The 22,361-nt window shown below is 40.6% G+C and overlaps 1 protein-coding gene across 1 annotated transcript in view; it reads right to left on the bottom strand.

Annotated features, from left to right (window-relative positions):
• Nucleotides 1–868: 868 nt before the first annotated feature.
• The window catches only part of TGS1 (trimethylguanosine synthase 1), a 37,912-nt gene continuing 16,419 nt past the window's right edge, over nucleotides 869–22,361 (bottom strand). The window contains exons 9-13 of the mRNA XM_030859737.3: nucleotides 21,842–22,000; nucleotides 20,079–20,222; nucleotides 16,225–16,441; nucleotides 15,267–15,345; nucleotides 869–3,438 (exon numbers count right to left, since the gene is read on the bottom strand). Coding sequence (XP_030715597.2) covers nucleotides 3,316–3,438; nucleotides 15,267–15,345; nucleotides 16,225–16,441; nucleotides 20,079–20,222; nucleotides 21,842–22,000 — 722 coding nt within the window. The 3' untranslated portion in view covers nucleotides 869–3,315. The remainder of the gene's footprint in view (nucleotides 3,439–15,266; nucleotides 15,346–16,224; nucleotides 16,442–20,078; nucleotides 20,223–21,841; nucleotides 22,001–22,361) is intronic.

Genomic DNA, 22,361 nt, shown 5'->3' with positions numbered 1-22,361 from the left:
GCGGTATTTGAAATTCTTTTTCAAATAAATTTTGTTTTAAAAAATTAGCTGAGTTAATAAAGAACTAACAGCACATACTGACACAGATGTGGCAGCAGCATCATGGTAGCAGACAACTGTCTGCAGGTTGGGAAGCATTGGCCGGGCTAAAGTCTTGCCTCTGGCTGGTTAGGATGTGACCTAACCCCTAGGGCTACGGGAGCATTTCATGTTGCCTTAGATCCCTCTGCTATTTCCTCCAGAATTGTCTGGGTCCATTTATGAAGAGTCTGAGATAAGATATTCACATTTGGGAAGAAGAGTAAACAGTGTATGAAAATTTTTGGGGCTAGTTTTTCAACCTTTTTATGACAGTAATTACTAAAGAATGAAAAGTTAAAGAATGAAAGCAATGCAACTAAGGAGCCCGCCTGCCACAACTGAGACCCGATGCAACCAAATAAATAAACATTAAAAAAAAAAAAGGAATGAAAGCAAATATGAGAAAATGTACTAACTTTATATCAATAAACCATGAACCAACATCTAAGTAAATGGATGTTTTCCAGGGAATTATAAGTTAAAAAAAAAAACTTATCAAGACATTTTTTAAAAACCCGAATGAAAAGATTAATGTTATTTAGCACACACAAAAAATAAAACCCTTTCCAGAGCATTCTGACTGAATAGTCTAACTCTGACACCAAAACCAAGCAAGGTGCACAAAAAACAAACATAAACAAGACAAAACAAAGTAAACTCTTCAAGTGAAATCCAGTAGTGAACTAAAATAATACATTATGATAGAGCAGGATTTAAAGATAAAATGCAGATATGGTTGAATAACTGGAAATTTCAAAAGTAATTTAGTACTTTATTAGATTAAATATGACCAAAAAACTCTAGGAAAGAAAAGCAGCATCTTTAATTTTAATGCAAGCTGCAATAACATTCAAAAGAAATGCTTCTAATCTTTCATTGTAAGATAAAAAGCAAGTAAAAAAATGCCATTATCATAACATTCCTGGCGTCCTAACCAATGCAATAGGAAGAGAATAAGAATGAAGAGGTATACACATTGGCAAAGAGAACGACTCAGGCAGATGTCGGGACTGCCTATTTAGAAAATCAAAGTGAAGTAACTGAAAAGCTATTAGAACCATTAAAAAGAGTTCTGTAAGGTGACTGCATGCAAGGAAGAAATTAAAAGCACTGTTACATACATACAATACACCTGTTAGAAAATGTAACAACAAAAAAGACCCCATTCAAAATCAAACAAAAGGTGTGAAATATCAAGCAACAAACTTGGCAAAAAAATGTAAGATTTATACAATTAAAATGATGAAGTTTTATTGAAAGACATAAAACAAATTAATGGAGAAGTGTTAGTTCACTTGATAGAAAATGATGTAGCAGTTAGCTATTCATTTGGTGACAACATGAGATGCCTAACACGTGCAATTTGGGTAATATATGAAAAATTGCTCACACCTTACTCGTAATAAGGACATGCAAATTAAAATAAGTTTATTGTTTGTTCAGATTGGTAACAGTAAGAAGTGAAAAAATATGATATGTTTTTGAGGCTGTGGGGAAAACCGGCCCCTTTCATGCATAGCTAGTGAGAATATACATTTTTGGAGGACAACCTGACATGATATACATTAAAGAAAAAAATAAGCATGAACTTTGACTTGAAAACTCCACTTCTAGGAATCTACTCTACTTAAAAATATACACCATAGTACTATCTGCAATTGCAAAAACTGGGAACAATGTAAGTGTTCAGAGTTGGGTAACGGTTAAAGAAATTCTCATAGATTTATATTATGTGATTGTTAGAAGATGTATACGTATTGATGTGGAAAAATTTGTAAGACATTAAATTAAAAACAAAACTCAAATGCCAAAATAATATAATCCAATCCCACCCCATCCCACTGTGTATGCACAAGCTTATACTGCAGAGAAGTGTCTTAAAGGATATACACCAAAGTGTCAATAGCGGTTGCCTTTGGGAAAAGGAGTGCAAGTGTGGGAGATGGGGATGGAGAGGAAGGGCTCAAGGCAGGGGCGGATGGTAAGGTGAGGGTGCTGTGTTCACTTTGTATTTAAACTGTTGGAATACATATTCACTTTTATAAAAATGTCTTTAAAAAGTTTTATAATTTAACAAGAAAATAAAACCGAGTTGGACTAGAACAGGATTTGGCTTCTCGGGAAGATTTTATTTGGACACGGGGGTTGCTTAGTAGATAAAGTTCTTTTGAGCACTACTAATCTGTAAATGAGTCATTTTACAAGTCAGCTATATCTGTGCCATTAGAGGGCAGGAATATTTTAACCTTGGTTAGGCTTCCTGTTCTACTTATACACGGTCACATATGTTCAGGAAGACAAATTAGTTTTAATGTTAACAATATACAAGAAAATGTATTGTGGAAAAAAGCATATGCATGAAAGTTAAATGACAAAAACTAAAAAATAATTGGTGATTTTGGAAATCTGCTTTTACCCTTCCATCTCCCACCCCAAGGGGCTAAGTGAGCATATTCTAGTGCTGAGGGCCACGTATAGAGCTGTTAATGACCAACACTGCCATTATTTAAAAAGTGGTGACAAGTTTACGGGTTAGACACTAATCCTACCTGATGAAAAAGTATAAAAACCTAGAACATCGACAGATTTTGATGTTGCAAATTAAATAATAAGAAATTACTTCCAACCTTAATGATCAGTTCAATTGCTGCGGTATTGCAGGGCAATCAGGCAAACTTTGTAAAGTTTCAAGAGACTAAAGTTAGCACTGCTCCATTCTCCAACAAAGTTGTTTTTTATTTAACGGTTTTTTTTTTCTAATACTTACTGGAAAATTTCCAGTTTATTTCAATCCACCAGCTCTATCCCAGCCAAAACCATGCTTAATATGCCCATATTATTACAAGATAAAGATCCCAGATCCCCTGTGGCGAAAGAGTCCCCTGTCCCTGAATTCTGACCTACTTTAAAAATGACTGAACACACCTTTTGGATGAACAGTTACGCAACACATATTCTTCTTCCTTTCACTGCCATTTTAATAGAAAAAGAATATAAACTTCTATATTACAAAATATATTTCACATTTTTTTCAATAGAAACTTAAGAAACGCTAACTTTATAAAATAAATGGATGTTTAAAAGTAAATTCCGGATGGTACTGCATCAACGTGGGGAAAAAGTGTATTGGGGTACAAATACCCATTTGACTATGGGTACAAAGTATCAGTGAATACAGAGAAGAAATTCCAAGTGAATAGTGTTCTGACCGCTATGATCTTTTGGTCACCTCACTTATGATTCAGAGGCTGATCTGCGGATCAGTTTCCCAAAATAAGCAGTGATTGTCTTCAATCTATTATTAAGAAAGTTTTGTTCTATTTCCACTTGCCCTCCAGGCCCGGCCAAGGACGCCACCTAAAAAGGGAACAGAAGAAAGTCACACATACATAAGCATGGTTTCAAAAGAAATCTTTCCTTCAGATGCTTTATCAAATAATACAGCTCTGGCTTTTTATTTAAGTCTTTCAAATAAGGAGGCATCCCAAACGTTCACTGTTACTTTCCAGGTGGGTATTAATGCAGTACTTGGTGGCAGAAATACTCGTTTCAGACACTTTTGACATTACGGGTATGACCACAGTGCTACGTCATTGTATAAGACCTAATCTCTCCGATGCCAGAAGGGACAGAACTTAGAGGAACAGAAAATCAACGTATCGTTCCCAAATACCAGGTTTATTTATTAAGATGGAATACATCAGAGAGCAAGACAGACCCCGCCCGGCTCTCATGGGAGCTCCAGCCTCCACCACCTCCACCTTTTACTTCTCCAGGTGGGTTCTGGTGCTGTTCTCCCAGCTTGTAGCACCTCCTCCGCCCGTTGCTCTTTTGTGTGTGTGTGTAGTTCTAAGTCTCCCACTCCCCCGTTTTTACTGTGGTTAAATACATCGTTCTTTTTGAGGTCTACCGTAGACGGCGACTAACACGGTTATTTGGAAGCTGAAAGCACCGTCCCTCTCCACCCCCACAGACTTAACCTCAAAAGGATGCTTCAAATTAGCAATGCTTTGCCCGAAGTTCTTAGACAGAAAAGTTTTGTTCTGGTCCACCATTTCTTCATCCAACCTCTCAGATCTGTTACTAGCAAATATACTCTCTCCTTGCCCATGATTACATCACCAGAGACCAGTTTGCCAGGGCAGCAGTGAGGATGAAGTGGAAGGGAACACATGGAGGCCCGGGGACTCAGAGACCTGAAGACACGGGGTGTTGGAGAGAGGGCTCCCCAGGTACCAGGGACCGGCACCAATGACAGAGACACCACCTCTGTAATTATGTCACTGTAACAGCCAAAACTGTAGCTGCGTAGTTTGCAAAGAGAGGTGTTGTTGGTCTAGTTTGGTTTGGAGGTGAGAGATCTAATCTCGGTGGTATTACACATGCTCCACCAGCATCGAGTGGAAGGTAAGATTTATTGTACATCACCAATGAGTATGTATTTTAAAGCATTTCAACTTCCTCTTAGAAAAACGTCACAGATACAGAAATAGGGAAGAAGCAAAGCTCATTCTATACTACACACTAAAAGAAAAAAAAAAAGAGGCTGTCCCACTAAGGCAGTAACAATGTCAATTTCAACCCGGCCCACAAAGAGATGCAAAAGAGACAGCTGTGTTTTCACCAATAGGAACAGATGACAGCAGAAGTGAAACACAGTATCTGTTACAAGGATGAGAAGCTCACATACATCCCACTGTTTACTAATGAGGCATATAATTATTCAAGTAGAACTAGAGCAGCAATTCTTAGGAAGAAGTGTTTTATTTTCTATTTTGATATCTTTATGTCAGTCTGATTTTTCACAAGGAAGGGCAAAATGAAGAATCTGTCTTTAACCAATAAAAGGCGTTTTGACTAGTATATTTAAAATATAATTGTTTCACAGTAATTTTTCTATGAGTTAAGATATAACTTAAGTGCAGTATTTCTCCCATTCCTTTAAATAGTGATTTATTTAAAGAAAGTGAGACTGGCAAGCAGAAGTTTTCTCTGGGGGTGGCGTTAGGGAACGAGAGAGGAAGAGGAAGGAAAGGAGGAGAGAAGAGGTCGGGTGAAGAGAAGCACAGCAGGGGTGAAGCAGCAGCGAAAATCTGCCAGGACAGGGAGGGCAGAGAAAAGCAATCAGAGGCAAAGTTACATACCAGTTCTACCAATAATTTGCTCATCAGTATAGAAAGCCGTTAAGACAGGGTTTGGCTTCCTACACCTAAAAAGCAGGAATGCTACCCATCTCTGTAAAAAGAGCACCCTGTAAGCCATAAATAGAATTACAGTAAAACGAATCTCTGAGAAGGTAGGGTTGCCTGGACTTGGGTGCTTTGGATAGAAAAAGGAATGAAGACGTCTTACCTGGGAGTTTTTGAGGTCTATGATAAAACAGTTATTTATAAATTATTATATAAAATAAAATATCTTATTCAACAACTACTGAATAAATAGCTTAAAGGTTTTGGTTCTGGGCAGTGGAGTGTAGCAAAACAAAACGAAACAAAACAAAAACAACAAAAAAACCCAAAGAATGTTGCCTTCCTGAATCGTACATTCTAGCCGGGAGACTCAGATGATGGACAATTAAAACAAGTATTGAAAATGCCTATCTAGTGTTTAGAAAGAAACTTAAAAAAAACAACAAACTTAATATGTTACTTCAAGTGTTCTAATTAAAAATAATTTCTAACCTTAGCCTTTTTGCGTTTTTCTAATATTTTCACAAGTACATATATTTTCAAGGTTAGAATTCTAGAGTTGAAAGACTAAAAATGATGTAGTTCAAGCCATTAAATATTTTGTTTCAAGCAAACTTAATGCCATCAATTTCCAGCTGTCTTTATTTTTCACTAGCAGGTTTAACTGACAAAATGTCATCTGGTTTCTTCCCCTTTCTTAAAGTTTAATAAATTGAGAGAGAGAGAGAGAGAGAGAGGAAAGGGGAAAGGAGGAGAGGGAGAGGAAGAGGAAGGAGGGAGGGAAGCCAGCAACTCTGGACGACACGCTACATTTTTGCTATTGTACTTAAATATACTAGATGTACCAAAAGAAATCCCAGTTTGCTTGGGCTGGAACTAGAACTAAGGAATGAACTCTCATCAACTAGATTTCATGTCAGGCAATAAGGCTGTTCTTTGGGGATGGGGAAAAGAGAAATGGGTAAAGGTCACAATACAGGTGATAACTAGTGAAATGAAAGGTGCCGTGTAGAAGATTTAAGAGTTCAATAAAGATTCAAAATTGCCCTTTTTAAAAAAGCAAACTGATTGAAAGTAAAAATATATGGCAACTGAAGTAGAGAAAATAATTTCTAAACTGGATCCTCATGGAAAAATATATAATAAATACTTTATTATAAGAAAGATACAGACCAATTAGAACACTGAAAAAAAGGTCCTATTACTACACTGGAGAAGTGATTACTTCTGCAACATGTAAAATCTTGCTTAGAAGCAAATTACACCAAGTGAACAGGAAGAGTACTTTTTATGGGGCCTATAGAGCTCTGTCAATTACAGTGACATAAGCAAAAAGCATCTGAAATATTGGCTCTGGCTAGAAACCTAATGACTACTGTATAGCACAGGGAACTCTACTCAGTGCTCACTCTGTAATGACCTGTGTGGGAAAAGAATCTAAAAAAGAGTGGATATATGTATATGTATAACTGATTCACTTTGCTGTACACCTGAAACTAACACAACATTGCAAATCAACTCTACTCCAATAAATATTAATTAAAAAAAAAAGAAACCTAATGTCCAACAGACAAGTGTCTCACCCACAATTCCCTTTTGTCCTTAAGTTTCTTTTGTTACATCCAACTAATAACTTCACAAAAATAGAGGTTGGGCAAAAATATTTCTGATGAACAGTTCTCTGGGAAATAAAAGTATTTTTTTATCAATGGAAAACCAGGCAATACTCAAACTTACGCATATTTATTGAAATTAGTTCCATATCTCTGCACATGGTAAATAGAAGTGAGATTTCTATGCTTAAGTGAATAAATCTTATTTTTTATTTTTTGCTGTTTTTCATATAACTCGAATGCTACCTCAGGTTCTCAAAGACATTATTTCCTCTCTGTTTCTCTCTTCCTTCAAATATTTATTTGTTGATTAAGACAAATAAGATTTTGAAAAGCCATCACTGTCAACAGGAGCACACTGGTGGCATGTCAAAAAAATTCTCCTTGGCATCAAAAGCTCACCTGCACGCATCTCTCAGGAGAAGGATATAATAACCAGAGTTCACTAAGCTTCGTCCCTCACCCGTTACCAGAACAGGTACTGGAAACAGGAAGACTGTTCTTAAATTCAACAAGTTCTCTAAAGCACAACAGACTAGAGAACAAGGAAGCCCCTGGTTAACAGCACAGGACTTGTATACAGCTCTGTGTGTGGCATCCTTTATTGAAAAACTTATCCGGAGGAGGGAAGGAAATATAAGCTTAGGTTCAGAAGCATTTGAACCTTCTCAGTTAGCCTTAGGAGGCCAGCTTCACAGGCCCCCCCCCAAGAAACAGAATGTACATGCCGTACAAGAATGAATAATACTGCTCTGACTGTCCAGCGGCAAACTTTCCAAGGGAAGGGCTGGCTGATAAACGTTACAAGCTGAACAGTTGTATCCTGAATTGCAACATAGGATTCAGCAGTGAATTTCACTAAGAACAGAGCTGGTCTAGAAACCTGGGTGCCGGTGGCTGGAAGAGAGGAGAGGATCCTTGTGGCAGATAAAGGTCGGCAGCAAGCTGTCATTCTGAGGTGAAGTGTTGGCCCCCTGTCGTCCGTCTCACCAGTCAGGAGTGAAACAACCGATTCCACAAAAATTCTAATGCCCTTCGCTTCTCTTGTCACCTCAACTTCGGCTCCCGCTCTCATGGTGGCCAACTCTGTGACTGGTAACGAGGACCTTGTCAGCAGGAGACACGAAGGCACTAACTGCGCCACGAGAAAGACCAGCAAATGCCTCACGTGCCTCGTTCACGCATCAGTGCGGGCAGGCCGATGACCTGGCTTGCTCGCTGCAGAGCTGTCACGAGGATCCAGTGGAACGCGCAGGGCACGCTGCAAACTCTAAGTACGCATGCCACTACGACAAGGCTCCTATGTTGTATCTAAATGCAGGGGGCAGTCCTTTGCAGGATGAATGTAGTTCTGTAGGGTGAGTGCCCTGAGTTTTAAAGGCTGGGCATTTTCAGGGAAAGCAGTTTCAGAGTTACTACTCCCACATGTACCAGAAGCGCAGTCTAGCTCTCAGCCCTCTTTCTGTTGTCTCCTGCTTCTGGGGTCCACACCTGGAGTTTAAGGGACCTCCAACTGTTGGGGTGATTTTATCACATTTACCATATGGATATAGTTTTGGCTACATGAACGTGCTGCCATCAGACCAGATTTCTACTATGGAAATTTCATTTAGAGCAATTTGACCCAATTTCTTATCAAGCTTAATATTTAGAAACTGGTCAGGCCCCAATTTTCCTTTTATTGAATAAGCAGATTGCTATAATAGCTTAGAACTAATATTTGCAAAGAAATTAGTGGTAAACTTTTATTGTATTCAGCCAAAAATCAAACACTAAAAATGCTAATGAACCGAATTTTGTTATATTTAAAGTGTTTCCCCAAATAACAAAATTACCTAATAGTTTCCATAACTATAAATAGTTTTAACTATTCAAATGCATCTAATTGTACTCTTTTATATGGTAAGTTTTAGAAGTGTTCCCTATAAATAAGTCCTCCCTCCCTATCTCACAAAATAAACCATTAGAAGTGCGATGACTGTGACACTTCCTAGACACTGTGTGTTGGCTCTGATGGGAGCCTCAAGAATTCTGCTGACTAGAAATGTCTCTGGATGAAATCTAATGTCAATTTCCACACTTAAAGATACAACTTAAATAATCGCAGGATAAGTTTTACCTACAGTGTTGGGTTAATCTGTAAATATTTTCCTGCTCTATCAGGCAATGAAATAGGTGTGGTCTGGCCTGTTATCATGAAGCGTATCGGGGAAGTCATGGAAGGGTGGAGCATGCCTACTAGACAGGTGCCAGGAAGGCCCTGGTTAATTTTCTCAACACAGCCCTTAGGGATGATGCTGAGTGTTGCCCTGCCCTCTGTACTGGTATGAACAAGTTATAGGGAAAAGTAACTTAAATTAACTTGACTTGAAAAGTACAAAGGCTCTCACTTTTCTGAGTCATCACATTTTAAGAGTTACGAAATCAAACAAAGATAAGGATGAAAAAAACAAAAAACAAAAAAAACAAGGATAAGGAGGCACTATAACAAACTGACCAGGAGCCACTCCTCTCTCTGTTCCCAGGTCTGTCTGGGAGACAGGACACCTCCTGTTAGACGTTCCACCCGCAGGGCTTTCATACAAACACGGTGTCTGACAATCGTTGCCGTGTGGCTTCTTTGTGGAGACTAAGCATTCTACTCTGCTCAAACCTCTATCCACATTGTATACATTTACCACTTAAAAGAGAAGATTCTCATGTTTGGAAAGCATGGTAAACCCAAAGCTAGTACCGGCTGCAAATCTATGGCTGTCAAAGGAAAGAAATGAAGGAAAACACAGCAAGATACAGGCGTCAAGCAGAAAATATACAATAATCCCGCACTCCATCGACAGTGATTTCAATGAGTGAGATATACCTTGCCTCCAAAGAGCCTGAGTTTGACAGTGAGAGTCTGCATAACAAGGGACACACATGTCCTGGAATGAACCCCAAACAGAGGAAGGGAATAAGAGGCTGAGGAAAAAGGCGACCTGGAAAAATATTTTACTAGATCCTGAAAACAATGAGACTTGTTACTTATATGGAAAGATTATAAGATAACTTATATTTGTACTGAGTCCACAGTCAGCTTAACTACCCTAAACATAAATGTTATCCAGAGTACAGATCTCCCTGGATGGGAACTTAACTGTTCTCTATAGGCATTTCCATGAGAAGAATGTAGGCTGAGTCTCAAACAGCAGAGATTCGTAAACTTTTAGAACCCAACAACCCATTTGTCAGTTCAGGTGGCTGTGATCTTCTAAACGCTCCTCTGCTCCTCTGCTCTTTCTAAATCTTGGAGCACCGTCTCTTCTCTCATTTAAGAAATCCTACATATGGATAGGCTGTCTTCATTTTATTATAAAAAGAAAAGGTGATCTCCCACTGTAATTTGATCTAAATTCAATACCAATATAATGTGCTTGAAATCTTAAGTTTTCTTTTTGACTTTCATTATTCTCTAGTGTCGTTACTCCCTCTAGAGGCAGAAAATGTGAATGCACTACAAGCCAGAATTCTGGCGGGGGTGCGAAGTAAACCAAAACGAAGGGAAAAAAGTTAACTTTCTCCTTGGGCAAGTGTTAATTTAACTAGAAAAAAATGTGCTCGCTTGAACTTTCGCAAAAAATAGTGAATTTCCTATTGTCATTCAAGTACCCAAATATGCCCGTCTAATGTTTAATATAAGGATCATCTAGCCTTTCATGAGACTAGTTATGATGCATGATATCTTTTTTCTTTTTACATTTTTTTTTCTTTTCTTGATGCATAATATTTACATACGAGAAAAAGAGAATTATGGAATAGGCTCAGCCTTATCTGGGAATCTAGAACGCAGATCTGAGTCATATGAGTAGCAGATATTAGGTTTAATATTCAATTTGATATAAAAATGCAAAAAGCAAGGGGATAGTGCTTTTTCTTTTGTCTTGTAGCAGCACAAAGTATTTGAGAGACCTAATGTTTAGATGCAATGGCTCATGGGTAAGATCTAAGAGCAGCCCCTGCTAACTCAGAGCAGGGGCTCAGACTCGTTAATTCTATTTCCTTTTCTTTTAACCCAGAGAATCTCAACTCTGGCAGCACATGACAATCACGTGGGGGGTTTAAAAAATTATGCTTGGGTCTCATCCCAGAAAATAAATTAGAGACAACCTTTCTCAGTAGACCTGAGTCTCAGTAGTTTAAAAAAGCTACTCTGCTGTGACTGTAAAACTCTTAGAAGAAAACACAGGGGAAAATCTTCAAGACATTGCATTTGGCAATAATTTCTTGGATATGACATCAAAAGCACAGGCAACACACAAAAAAATCAGATAAGCTGAACTTCATCAAAATTAAAAACTTTCGTGCATTAGAGAGCACTATTAAGGGAGTAAAGAGGGAGTTCCCTGGCGGTCCAGTGGTTAGGACTCCGCACTTTCACTGCCGAGGGTCGGGGTTCGATCCCTGGTCGGGGAACTAAGATCCCACAAGCTGCTCGGCGTGGCCAAAAAAAAACTAAAGAGGCAACCCATGGGATGAGAGAAAATACTGGTGAAGCATATAGCCGATAATGGATTAATACTCAGAAGATACGCACATGAAAAGATGGTCAACATCACTTGTCCTTAGGAAAATGCAAGTCAAAAGCACAATGAGATACCACTTCACGCCCATTAGGATGGCTATTACCGAACAACAACAACAAACAGAAAGTAACAAATGTTACTGAGATTGTGGAGAAATCAGAACTCTTGGGAACTGCTGGTGGGAATGTAAAATCGTTCAGCTGCTGTGGAGAACGGTAAGGTGATTCCTCAAAAACCTAAAACTAGAATTACCATGTGATCCAGCAATTCCACTTCTGAATCTATAACCAAGTGAACTGAGTGCAGGGACTTGACTAGATATCTCTACACCCATGTTCACAGCAGCCTTATCCACAGTCAAAAGGTGGACCATGGACCCTAAACGTCCGTGGACGGATGAATGGCTAAACGAAATGCAGTGTACGCTGACAACAGAATGCTACTTAGCCTTAAAAATAAAGGAAATTCTGACACGTGTTATAACATGGATGAACCTTAAGGACATTACACTGAGTGAAGTAAGCCAGACACAAAAGGACAGATATTGTACGATTCCACACACATGAGCTATGTAAGCATGAGGTATGCATGAGTAGTCAAATTTATAGACTCAGAGTAGAATGGTGGGTGTCAGGGGCAGGTAGTGGAGGGATGGGCAGTTAGAGTACAATGGGTGCAGAGTTGCAGTTTCAGCAGATGAAAAGGTCCTGAGACGGACGGTGGTGATGGCTGTACAACAACATGAATGTATTTAACACCATGGACTGTGTGCTTAAAAATGACTTACGGTAGGGCTTCCCTGGTGGCGCAGTGGTTGAGAGTCCGCCTGCCGATGCAGGGGACGCGGGTTCGTGCCCTGGTCCGGGAAGATCCCACATGCCGCGGAGCGGCTGGGCCCGTGAGCCATGGCCGCTGAGCCTGCGCGTCCGGAGCCTGTGCTCCGCAACGGGAGAGGCCACAACAGTGAGAGGCCCGCGTACCGCAAAAAAAAAAAAATGACTTACGGTAAATTTTGTCATGTATATTTTACCACAATTAAAAAAACAAAAAAGCCGCTCAGGTGATTTAATTTGCAGCCAGATCTGAGAGAGACCCAGTGTTCCAAAGACTAAGCAGATGAACCAAAGACGGGAAAGTGTAACACATTAAAATAAGAGTACATCCAATACAAGTATTACTGCTTTCTGAGAGGAGGAAGAGAAAAAAAATCTATAATCTGGGATGTGTGTTTATAAATTAAATCCTGTCATTTTACAAAAAAAAACCACATTTTTTTTTGTGGGGGCCGTGCCGCACAGCTTGCGGGAACTTAGCTCCCCGACCAGGGATCGAACCCGCGCCCCCTGCATTGGAAGCGCAGAGCCCTAACCAGCGGACCGCCAGGGAAGCCCCCATTTTACAAATATCAAAGCTGTCTATTCTCTCCTCTAGAGAAAGCATGACATCTATTGGTCCTCTTCAGAATCTTAGTAATGTTTACATTCTTTCCACGATAACTTTATGACAGGATCTTCTAAGTAACAGACACACGACTTTTTGAGGGTTTATGGGCTAGACGCACTGTGAAAAATGCTTTATCCCTTATTTCATTTGTTCTTCAAAACCACCACCAACAAGTGGCAGGGCTGAGACGAAACTCGGGTCTGACTCTCAGCGCCTCTTTTTCCAGCCCATCACCGGAACATTAGCCACATACTCCCACTTCCGCGTCACTGATGTTCTGGCCACACCTTCTCCTCCACTCCTCCAGCCAAGTCTGCTTTAGCTTAAAGTCTGGTTTATCCGCTGTATGTATCATCCCGGGCCTTTCCTGAAGTCATCCGGCAGAAAGCCAGCGTTTTAATCTCTGCCTTGCTTAGGAGAAGGTTGCGCTATCACTAGCTTGTAATCCGGAGAAGGTGCTGAACTAGCGCGCCTGCTGGCTCTTGTAAGACAGGTCTGGAGACACAACAGAGGGAAACCACCAAACAAAAGAAACCTATGGAGAGACCTGGGGTGGCTCGAGAGAGAGAGGGAGGGAGGGAGGGGGAGAGAGAGGGGGAGAGAGACAGAGAGAGAGAGAGAACGAGAACTTGCGTAGGACAGAGGGCAGTGCCTCTGGCCGGGGGCAGGAGGCAGTGGCTGTGGGAATTGAAAACAGGAGGAAGGAACACAAGGAACGTGAAATTCTGCTCTCGCTCTTCCCCGCCCATCGCCCTGGCCTCAGCTCAACAGCGTCTGTGCCGTGCCTGCAGAGCTATAGCTGGAAAGCGAGGGTGGCTGAAGAGAAGCTCTGACGTGAGAAGCTGCGAGAAGCAGGTGGGGACCCGGCCCTGGCAGCTGCCCCCTCCCACCCTGCTCTCCAGACATCCTCGGGCTGATGCCGGACACTCTGTGGTGAAGGAGTACAGCCTTCAATCGCTGCTTTTGCCCAGCCTCCTCCCCAACTGCAGTCCTGAGCTGGCGGGTTAGCAACCCCAGAGCTCACCCACCGCCACCCCTGCAGGTGGCCACTGGGGTCCACACAGCCTTAGATGGCGGTTCGCAACCCAGGATGCACATCAGAATGACCCAGGAAGCTTAAGAAACTGGTTAGATCGATTTCGGGGATGGGGCTCGGAGAGTCAGTTTTTTACAAATGCCCAATGATTCTAAAGGGCAGCGAGGTCTGACACTCACTGGATTCTGGCCTGGCCTTTCTCCTTTTGCATTACTCGAGAATAGCCAATAGGCACTAAAACAAGACATCTGAGGACCACGAGTACTTCATGGAAGAAAAGCAAACAGGCCTAGAAATTATATCAAACGCAGAAAGGATAAAAAAGATTCATGATTTAAACTTCTTACAATAATAAAAATATTCGAGTGCAAAAGAAGAAAACAGAACACAATGCAGAAACATTAGGTGTAAAGAATATAAAAAACACAATAGATGGGATAGAGAGAATTTATATATGTGAGCAATGAAGACCAGACTGAGGTAATCTCCCAGAAGGAAAAAGGAGACAAAACACCAGAAAATACAGTTATGGGAGACTAAGATCCACGTAACAGATGTCCCGAAAAAGGAAAAAAGATGGTGAGAACATAGTTGAACAGATAATGGAGATAATGTCTCCAGAACAAAGCATGAACAAAGCTCAGTGACAGAGCTGGCTCTCAAGTACCAAACGGGAGAGAAAGGAGAAACCGGCGCCCAGCAGCACCGGAGTAAATTGAAATATCAAAGACAAAAGGTTTTCAGTAGAATGCTTCGCACAAAGCAGACATGTAATGAGTGCTTATAAAAAACACCAACAAAAGCATGAAATAAAGACATCATCAAATCTTTGTGAGGCAGTTATTATTCTAGGGAAAAAACCCAACATGTTTAAAATAAATGTTTATGATAAGAACGCAACAAGGACATCTGAATGTTAGTCAAGTGTCCTATGGTTAAAACTGTTCCTGGACACATGGAGGTTTTATTTGTCTGTGGATTTCTATCTAGGCTGCCATTCTGAGGAATACCTAAAACCTGTTCTCAAGGTAGGCTGCAGTAAAGAGATCTCGGCTAGGCTAGGCGTGCACATGTGAAACACAACACATTCATCCTTTCAGGACACGGAATGAAAAGCCCAGAGTGCTCTGTTTATGTTTATGCAGGCCAGGAGCCGTGGAGACGAACAGGATGAAACAGGCATGGACTTAACTGCTAAGCACTTCCAGTTTTCTAATAATAGTCAAAAAGTCAGGGACCTCTCATAAACATGTTCTCAAGTAAAGAAAGACCCTGTATCTTTTTCGGTCCAACCTCTGTAACAGTCACACAAGAGGCTCATAGAAGTTCTTCAGTAATGGCTTACCTGGTCGATATTAGCATTTCTTGGAAGAAAATAAATGATATTATTTGTGATCTTCTGGGAAAGTCTGAAAATTTCAAAGGTGGACAGTAGTTAAGGAAAAGTAACAAAAACAGTAGTTAATTTCTGATCAGAGATATATTCTTCACTTACTACATCATAACCCAAATGTACTCCGATATGTAACAATACCCTCTAATGGGACCTAAAAGAGAATGAAGTAGCATACTGTCCCTGATGGGTCAGGGATTAGAGGTTAAATCTATTTATTCAATTATCCTAGTGGTAGGAAACCAAGAGCCGGAGACACACATTCTTTCTTTTGGCCATTTCCTGGGTTTTGTGACAACAGGAAGAATAGGAAAGCACAATACCCCCCTTTCTAGTAAAGAGTAAAGACAAGTAACTCTGTCCACTGTATTTTTCTAAATTTTACTTAGCAATTTAAAACACAATTCCTGTTAGAGTCATACCTGACTCCTCTGGGGAGTAGAGACAGAGAAAGGGACAAATAAGAAATGGTATTCTTTATGAAACAAGGGTTTGCTTCAGCGTCCTGGAAGAGTAACAGGGAAACTTTGGAGACACAGAGGATTCAAGTCAGTGTGAGCTGAAGAAAAGTTAGGGGATAGTCACCCAGACTCTAGGGACAGGTCTTGAGGAAACCCCCATTTCCAGACAATAATTCCACGCAATTAATGCCTTTTAGTTCTTGTTTTGTAATGGTACAACTGGAGAGCAACCAATGGAAACATAACCTCGCAGTTACATAAATACAACGTAACTTTTGGAGATCACTCACCAGTTAATTTTTATGCAAAACAAACTGGAATCTATCAAGTGCTATTAGCTGCTAGCTCTCCTCTTCACTAATGTCTTACACACACACACACACACACACACACACCCTTCCTCTCCACAACCACTGCTTGAGGAAACTCTAAGGGCTTCCGAAGGATATCCATCAGGGGACATCATGGTGCTGATGTCAAAGATCTCGGCGGTGGCGTAGTCTGGTCCTCCCCAAGGCGGGCTGAGAAACACGACGTCAGCCTTTAAATGAGAAGCCAGCTGCAGGAAGTCTCCACAGATGAACTCAATCTTGTCCGCTACCCCGTAAATTTCTGCATTATGGCGAGCGAGATCGATCTTAACAGGATCAATATCAACGGCGATCACTAAAGTGGGAACAAGAAAGATGAGTTAAATGATGCTGATTATTGGTTATATAGACTAGTTCATCTTCTGAGCAGTCGGTTTATTTTCTGTGCAAGACCCTTTTTAAAAGACTTTTTAAAGGGAGGTTAGGCCATATATATGAGAGAAAGAATTAAACACTTTGATCACAACTAGAAAGATTCACTTGTGTGGTACCAAGAAAATGTGACTGAAGGGTGTGGCCTTCAGAGCTGCCTCAGTCAGTCAGCCCACTGGGCCGAGGCAAGTAGTGACGGTGGCCACCCAGCACCCACTGAACCCGGTCTGTGGTCAACACCGTGCTCTGTGCTGTGGACAGCCGAGCGGCAAACCCTTGGGAAGGCGATGGCTGCATGGAAAGCCTATAAAAGATTTCAGATAAGACCAATTTCCTCAAAATGAGGCAACTTCCAAAGGAAGCCAAACTTGACAACTTCTACTGAAAGGCAAAATAAAACACATTCTGACAAACCGATATAGCCAACTTATGAAGAAGAGATGTAAAAACATCTGCTGGTGACGTGTAATGAGACATTTTAGGTAGAGGGAACAGATGTTATGTTTTCACCACACGGGCTTTCATTTAATTTATTGCAATTTCGTAATTAGCAACACAAACCTAAGTTAATTCTGGCGCACTCGTGTCTTGCAGTAAATTACTCAGGTGCACCTGTACGTGCACCAGGATGTTAGTGGCAATATTTTATACCTGCAAGGGCTAAGTGGAATCCTGATACATACACCATGGTTGTCAAGGAAACAACTGCATTCCAGAAAATACTGGTTTCAAAATTTGTTAATGCTTTTGAGAAATAATGCACTAAATAAATCACTTGAACAGTGAATATAAGCACCAGTCATGTTGCAAAATCATGCATCTGCAACACTTTTTTCTGTTCTAAAAAAAAAATTCATATTTATAAAAGAGAAAAATGTCCTTTTTAAGCTGCTTAATCTGCTACATTTATAGTATAGAGACAGATGCAAAGATATACTGACAATAGCAAAAATTCAACAGAAAAAAATGACTTTCAACACCAAATGTATTCAGTTAGTTGTCAAGTTTTCATCTGCGCTCCCCTCGGAGGCCGTCTTTGTTGTCAGGCCTAAGAGAGTGCAAGCAACTCAATCTAGCACGTGAAGGAAGTGCTGACAGATGTTGGTAGATACTACGTAGAACTGTGCTGTCCGATAATGGTGGCCACTAGCCACATGTGGATATTACCTTTAAATCGATGCCAATTAAATACTATTAAGAATTTAGCTCCTCAGTCACGCAGCCAAATTTCAATTGCTCGATGGCCACATGTGGCTAGTGGCTACCATGCTGGGCAGTGCAGATACATTCCCATCATTACAGAAGTCCTAATGGGCAGACCTGATACAGAGACACTGGAATTCATATAAAGGGGGAAAAAAAAATTTAACAGCAAAATGCAAACTCTGGGAATTCTCTAACCATTCAGTTGAGAACCTGCATAGACAGCAGCTATGTGGGTGGAAATCGGTCTGACACAAAGGGATCGTGCCGACTGCACACGCCATTTTCTCATGTGTATGCACATGCGCGCATGTGTACAGCTGACCCTTGAACAACACGGGTTGCAACTGCACAGGTCCACTTATAGGTGGGTTGCTCTTACTAGACGTGTAGGACAGGACCACGTGATCTGCGGGGGGTTGAATCTGCGGATGCAGAACGTCAGGTACAGAGAGCCGACCATGTTACGCTCGGATCTCTGACGTGGGGGCGTGCAGCGTCAGTGCCCCTAAGCCCTGCATTGTTCAAGGGTCAAGTGTGTGTGTGTGTGTGTGTGTGTGTAAAGAGTAATTGATTACATGCATATGTGTGTACACACACACACACACACACACAACTGTACTTTGAACTCCCTGCCCCAGTGGAGTCAGCTCGCCCACACTAGGGCAGCACCCACCACGACTGTCAGAGCATCTGTGAGCTCCTACTGCTTCGGGTAGAAGGTCCCGGGACAGCACGCTGTGAGTACACTGAGGACTCCTGAGCTTCCGGCTCACAGGCTGCACCCGGCAGGGGTGGAGTCTGGGTGTGCCTCCTTTTCTTCCCAGGGGCTGGAGATCTGCAGGTGTGAGTGATGGGGCTGTGATGGAGTCGGGCAGAAGCGGTCTTCTTTAGCTTGGGACCCACATTAGACATTTTCCTTTACCAAATGTGCACTAAGCTACAGAGGGCCTTGGCAACAGATCTGTATTCGTAGAAATACAAAACTACAATATGGACTGTTTCTGTAATATTCTGAAACAATTTCCAGATCTATCTGCTGTTTTATCAGAGGGTAGATATTTTAATTCATGTTACAGTACAATGCCAAATGAAGACAGATTTTACAACTTTGGAGGAAAAAATCATTTCCATGCAATAAACACTGATTTGAGCTCATAGGAATGGCTTATCTGGCAAAGGCAGAGAAGAACTTTAAGAGAAAGTAGTAAATTCAGGAAAAACAAGAAAGTAACTACTATTCCAGTAAATGTGAAAACAGCTTTCATCCAGTCTCTCAGGAGACCACACACAGACAGCACAGGTCACGATGCTCCGGAGCACCGGAGTGACTGCATGAGGCCACAGTCCATCAGCACTGGTCTTAAAATCAATGTGGAGCTGCCTTTCATCATTTCCTAGCTCCTATATTATGCTTTCCAGAATCGTATGTTTTCCTAGTTAACATAAAGGACTTTATATAAATCAATAAGACAACTGAAATCTACTGAAATGGGAGCTTTATATATAAAGACATTGGTGAAAAAAAGCATCTTCAGAGTATGACTTAACAGCTGCTATCTCTAAAATATCACATTATACTACATTTCAAAAAGAACTGAGAAAGAAAGGGGATATCAGATACAGAGAAAGCCAAGTAAAAGCCCTGGCTTCCCGACTCCGCTAAGTCAATTTGGACAGACTGTCCAGTTTCATAAAGCCTTCTTTCCCCTGGGAACAGCACATGTTCTGCCTACTTGACACAGCTCTTAGCAGATATATACTGATACATCAGTAGTTTAACAGAGGTTTTCTTTCTTGTGATTCTGAAGTCAAACAACCATGAGGACAGTCCAATATTTAAAAGGTTCTTAGTGTCTTAGGATGTCAGAGCTGAAAGGTATCACAGAGGTTCTCTCAATTTAATGTCTCCTTTCAGTTAAGGCTAAAGGATGTCCAAGGTCAGCCAGATGGTGAGGGGCAGAGCTGGGAGTCCCTGCCTACTCTTCTCTTCTTCCAAAGAACAGTCTCCCATTTTCATATTTTTAGTTTTATATAATATGCTATAATCTTGGCTCCGCCAAGCTGTGTCTGTGTGATCTTGGGCAAGTTGCTTCATCTTTTATTTCTTGGTTTATTTGTGAAACACAGATAGTAGTAAAAGAGACATATCACAAGATCGCTGACTAAATAAATACATATTAAGCACTTAAACCAGTATACAAAGTATATGCTTAATATATGTTAATTATTATTGTTAAATATTTGGCATTAAATTATCAATGATTAAATCTTAGTAGAGATAGGCTGAAGCAAAATGAAGCCTTTACTGAATAAAGGGAAATTAATTAATGAATAAACTGCTGATGACCACTTACCTCTCTTTCCTGTTAAGGCAAACTGAATGGTATTTCCTCCAACTCCACAAAACGCGTCGACTACGGTGTCACACTGGAAGGACTGGCTGACCCTGCCGGCGATGTGCTCAGCGATCTTCTCGGGTGTAACGGAAAACCAGCCCTCTGCGAAGGGAGGGGGTTTCTGTTATGACATTCGGTGGCAAGAAGCCAAGGCAAACACAAACACAGCAAACATGATTATACACTAAATGCTTAAGAGAAAATACTCAGTTTCTCTTTTCAAAAAATTATGTATTATCTAGTTTGAAGGAAAAGGTCTAAGGATCTTGTTATAAAAGGGGCAGTATCATTCCCAGACCCAATTTCCACAGAAACAACCACCTCAATTCTTGCCTGATTCTTTTGCAATATCCCTCCAACAACTGAATGCAATTCTGATTTTTCTGGCTGAAGTATTAACAACTGACTACCTATCATGGAAAATGGAAAGTTAGCTATTTTAATTGACCAACTCCCCAAACGTCACCGAGGTTCCTAATTATTTAATTCCTGGAGGGGAAGCAGTGAACTGCATCTGTACGGGACACTTAGCAAAATCTGCACGTGTCTGAAGGGTCAGAAAAGCGAGGAAGTGACAGCAAGACTGCAGAGCTGTAGGCTCAGCAGAGCCTTCATCACTTTCAGAAATGAGGTCCCATGTCCGCTCCACAGAAAAAAATGACACTGCCCTCCTTCTTTCCCAAGAGAAGGAATTTACGTTTTTCAGAAAGATATTTTTCTGAACAAAATGATGCACCGATTTTCCTGTTCCCTTTCTTCATCAAAACTTTAAATGGCTCCTCATTGCTGGAAGAATAAAAACATAAATTCCTTTTATAGAATTAAAAGCTTTTCTCCAGTCTTATTTCCCCAACAAACTCTTATGTACTCTGCCTGATACAAAACATTTTACAAGTAATTTTAAGAGGCTCAGAGAAGCCCTGAAACTCCACACAGATCAATACCTCCTGATTTGGACAGTTTAAATAAAGACCAATGTTTAGGTATAGCCCCAGCATGAAAGCAAGCCTCAGTTTGCGCAACTGAGTTTAAGTTAGCTCTTCAAGGTCATGGTAGGAAAACTTGAAAAAGAATTCGAATTTTCCAGTGTTAATTCATCTACTTACATCTTTCTGCACATCAGATGTTCTGTTTAATAATCTATCAATTGCTTTTGCTATCTATCCTAAGATGCAAAAAATACAGATTAAACCCGAGTCTGAAGTTTAAAAAACACATATGTACCCAAATTGAGAGACACTGTAGAAAATAACCGGCAGCTGCTCTCTGGAAAATGTCGAAGTCCTAAAAGACAAAGCAGCTCAGGAACTATCCCAGATTAAGGGAAACTAAAGGAACATGAAAATAAATGTGATACCTGACCCTATACTGGAAGAAAAAGAATGCTATAAAGGACATGATTAGTATAATTGATGAAACTAGAGTACTGATTTGTTGATTATGATATTGTACCAATGTGAAATTTGTAACTTTATCATTGTGACATAAAAATATCAGTGTTCTTAGAAAATGCACACCAAAGCACTAAGGGGCAGGGGCCACTGGATCAGAAAACATACCTACATACATGCATACAGAGGATGACAAAGCAAATGTGGCAAAATGTTAAAAACAGCTCAATCTGAATAAAGGGGACATGAAAATTTCTTCCTATTCTTGCAACTTTTCTGTAAGTTTGAAATTATTTCAAAATGAAGTTAAAAATTACATATACACCTTACCTCTGTCTAATTTAATCCCGTCGTCGAAGCGAGAGAAGAGCCTGTATCTCTGGGCCCAGTACTTTGCCAGCCCGGGCACAGCAGTGATCTCAGCAGGCAGACCAATCCCCTTTCTGTTCTTGCTTTTCTTCTTCTTCTTCTTCTTCTTTTTATTTTCAGCTACAATAAAAAAATAGAAATAATACAGATGCTCACTATAGAAAGAGGAAGTCACAGGTGCATTTATCTAAAGCGTGGCCAAGGCAAATAGCTACAGTTTGGGACTGTGCTCCAGCACACGTATGCAGCCACACGCCGGAGGGTGGAAGGCACCTGGAAACGCACTGGCTTCAGGTTATAGCCTCCATTTTGCCACTTCTTGGCTCCTTGAGCTTGGAAAAGTAACCCAGGCTCTCTAAGTTCCAATTTTTAATTCCTCAAAAAGAATGAATGAATGGGTAGCATTTCAGCTACTTACTTCACAGGATTGTTAGGAGATGTGGAGAGGTACTATTATAGGTATAAAAGTTATTACATAAGT

Source organism: Globicephala melas, chromosome 17, assembly GCF_963455315.2.
Source record: "Globicephala melas chromosome 17, mGloMel1.2, whole genome shotgun sequence".
Classification (NCBI taxonomy): domain Eukaryota; kingdom Metazoa; phylum Chordata; class Mammalia; order Artiodactyla; family Delphinidae; genus Globicephala; species Globicephala melas.
The sequence above is the reverse complement of the archived record's forward strand: the minus strand, read 5'-3'. Positions and strand labels throughout refer to the sequence as shown.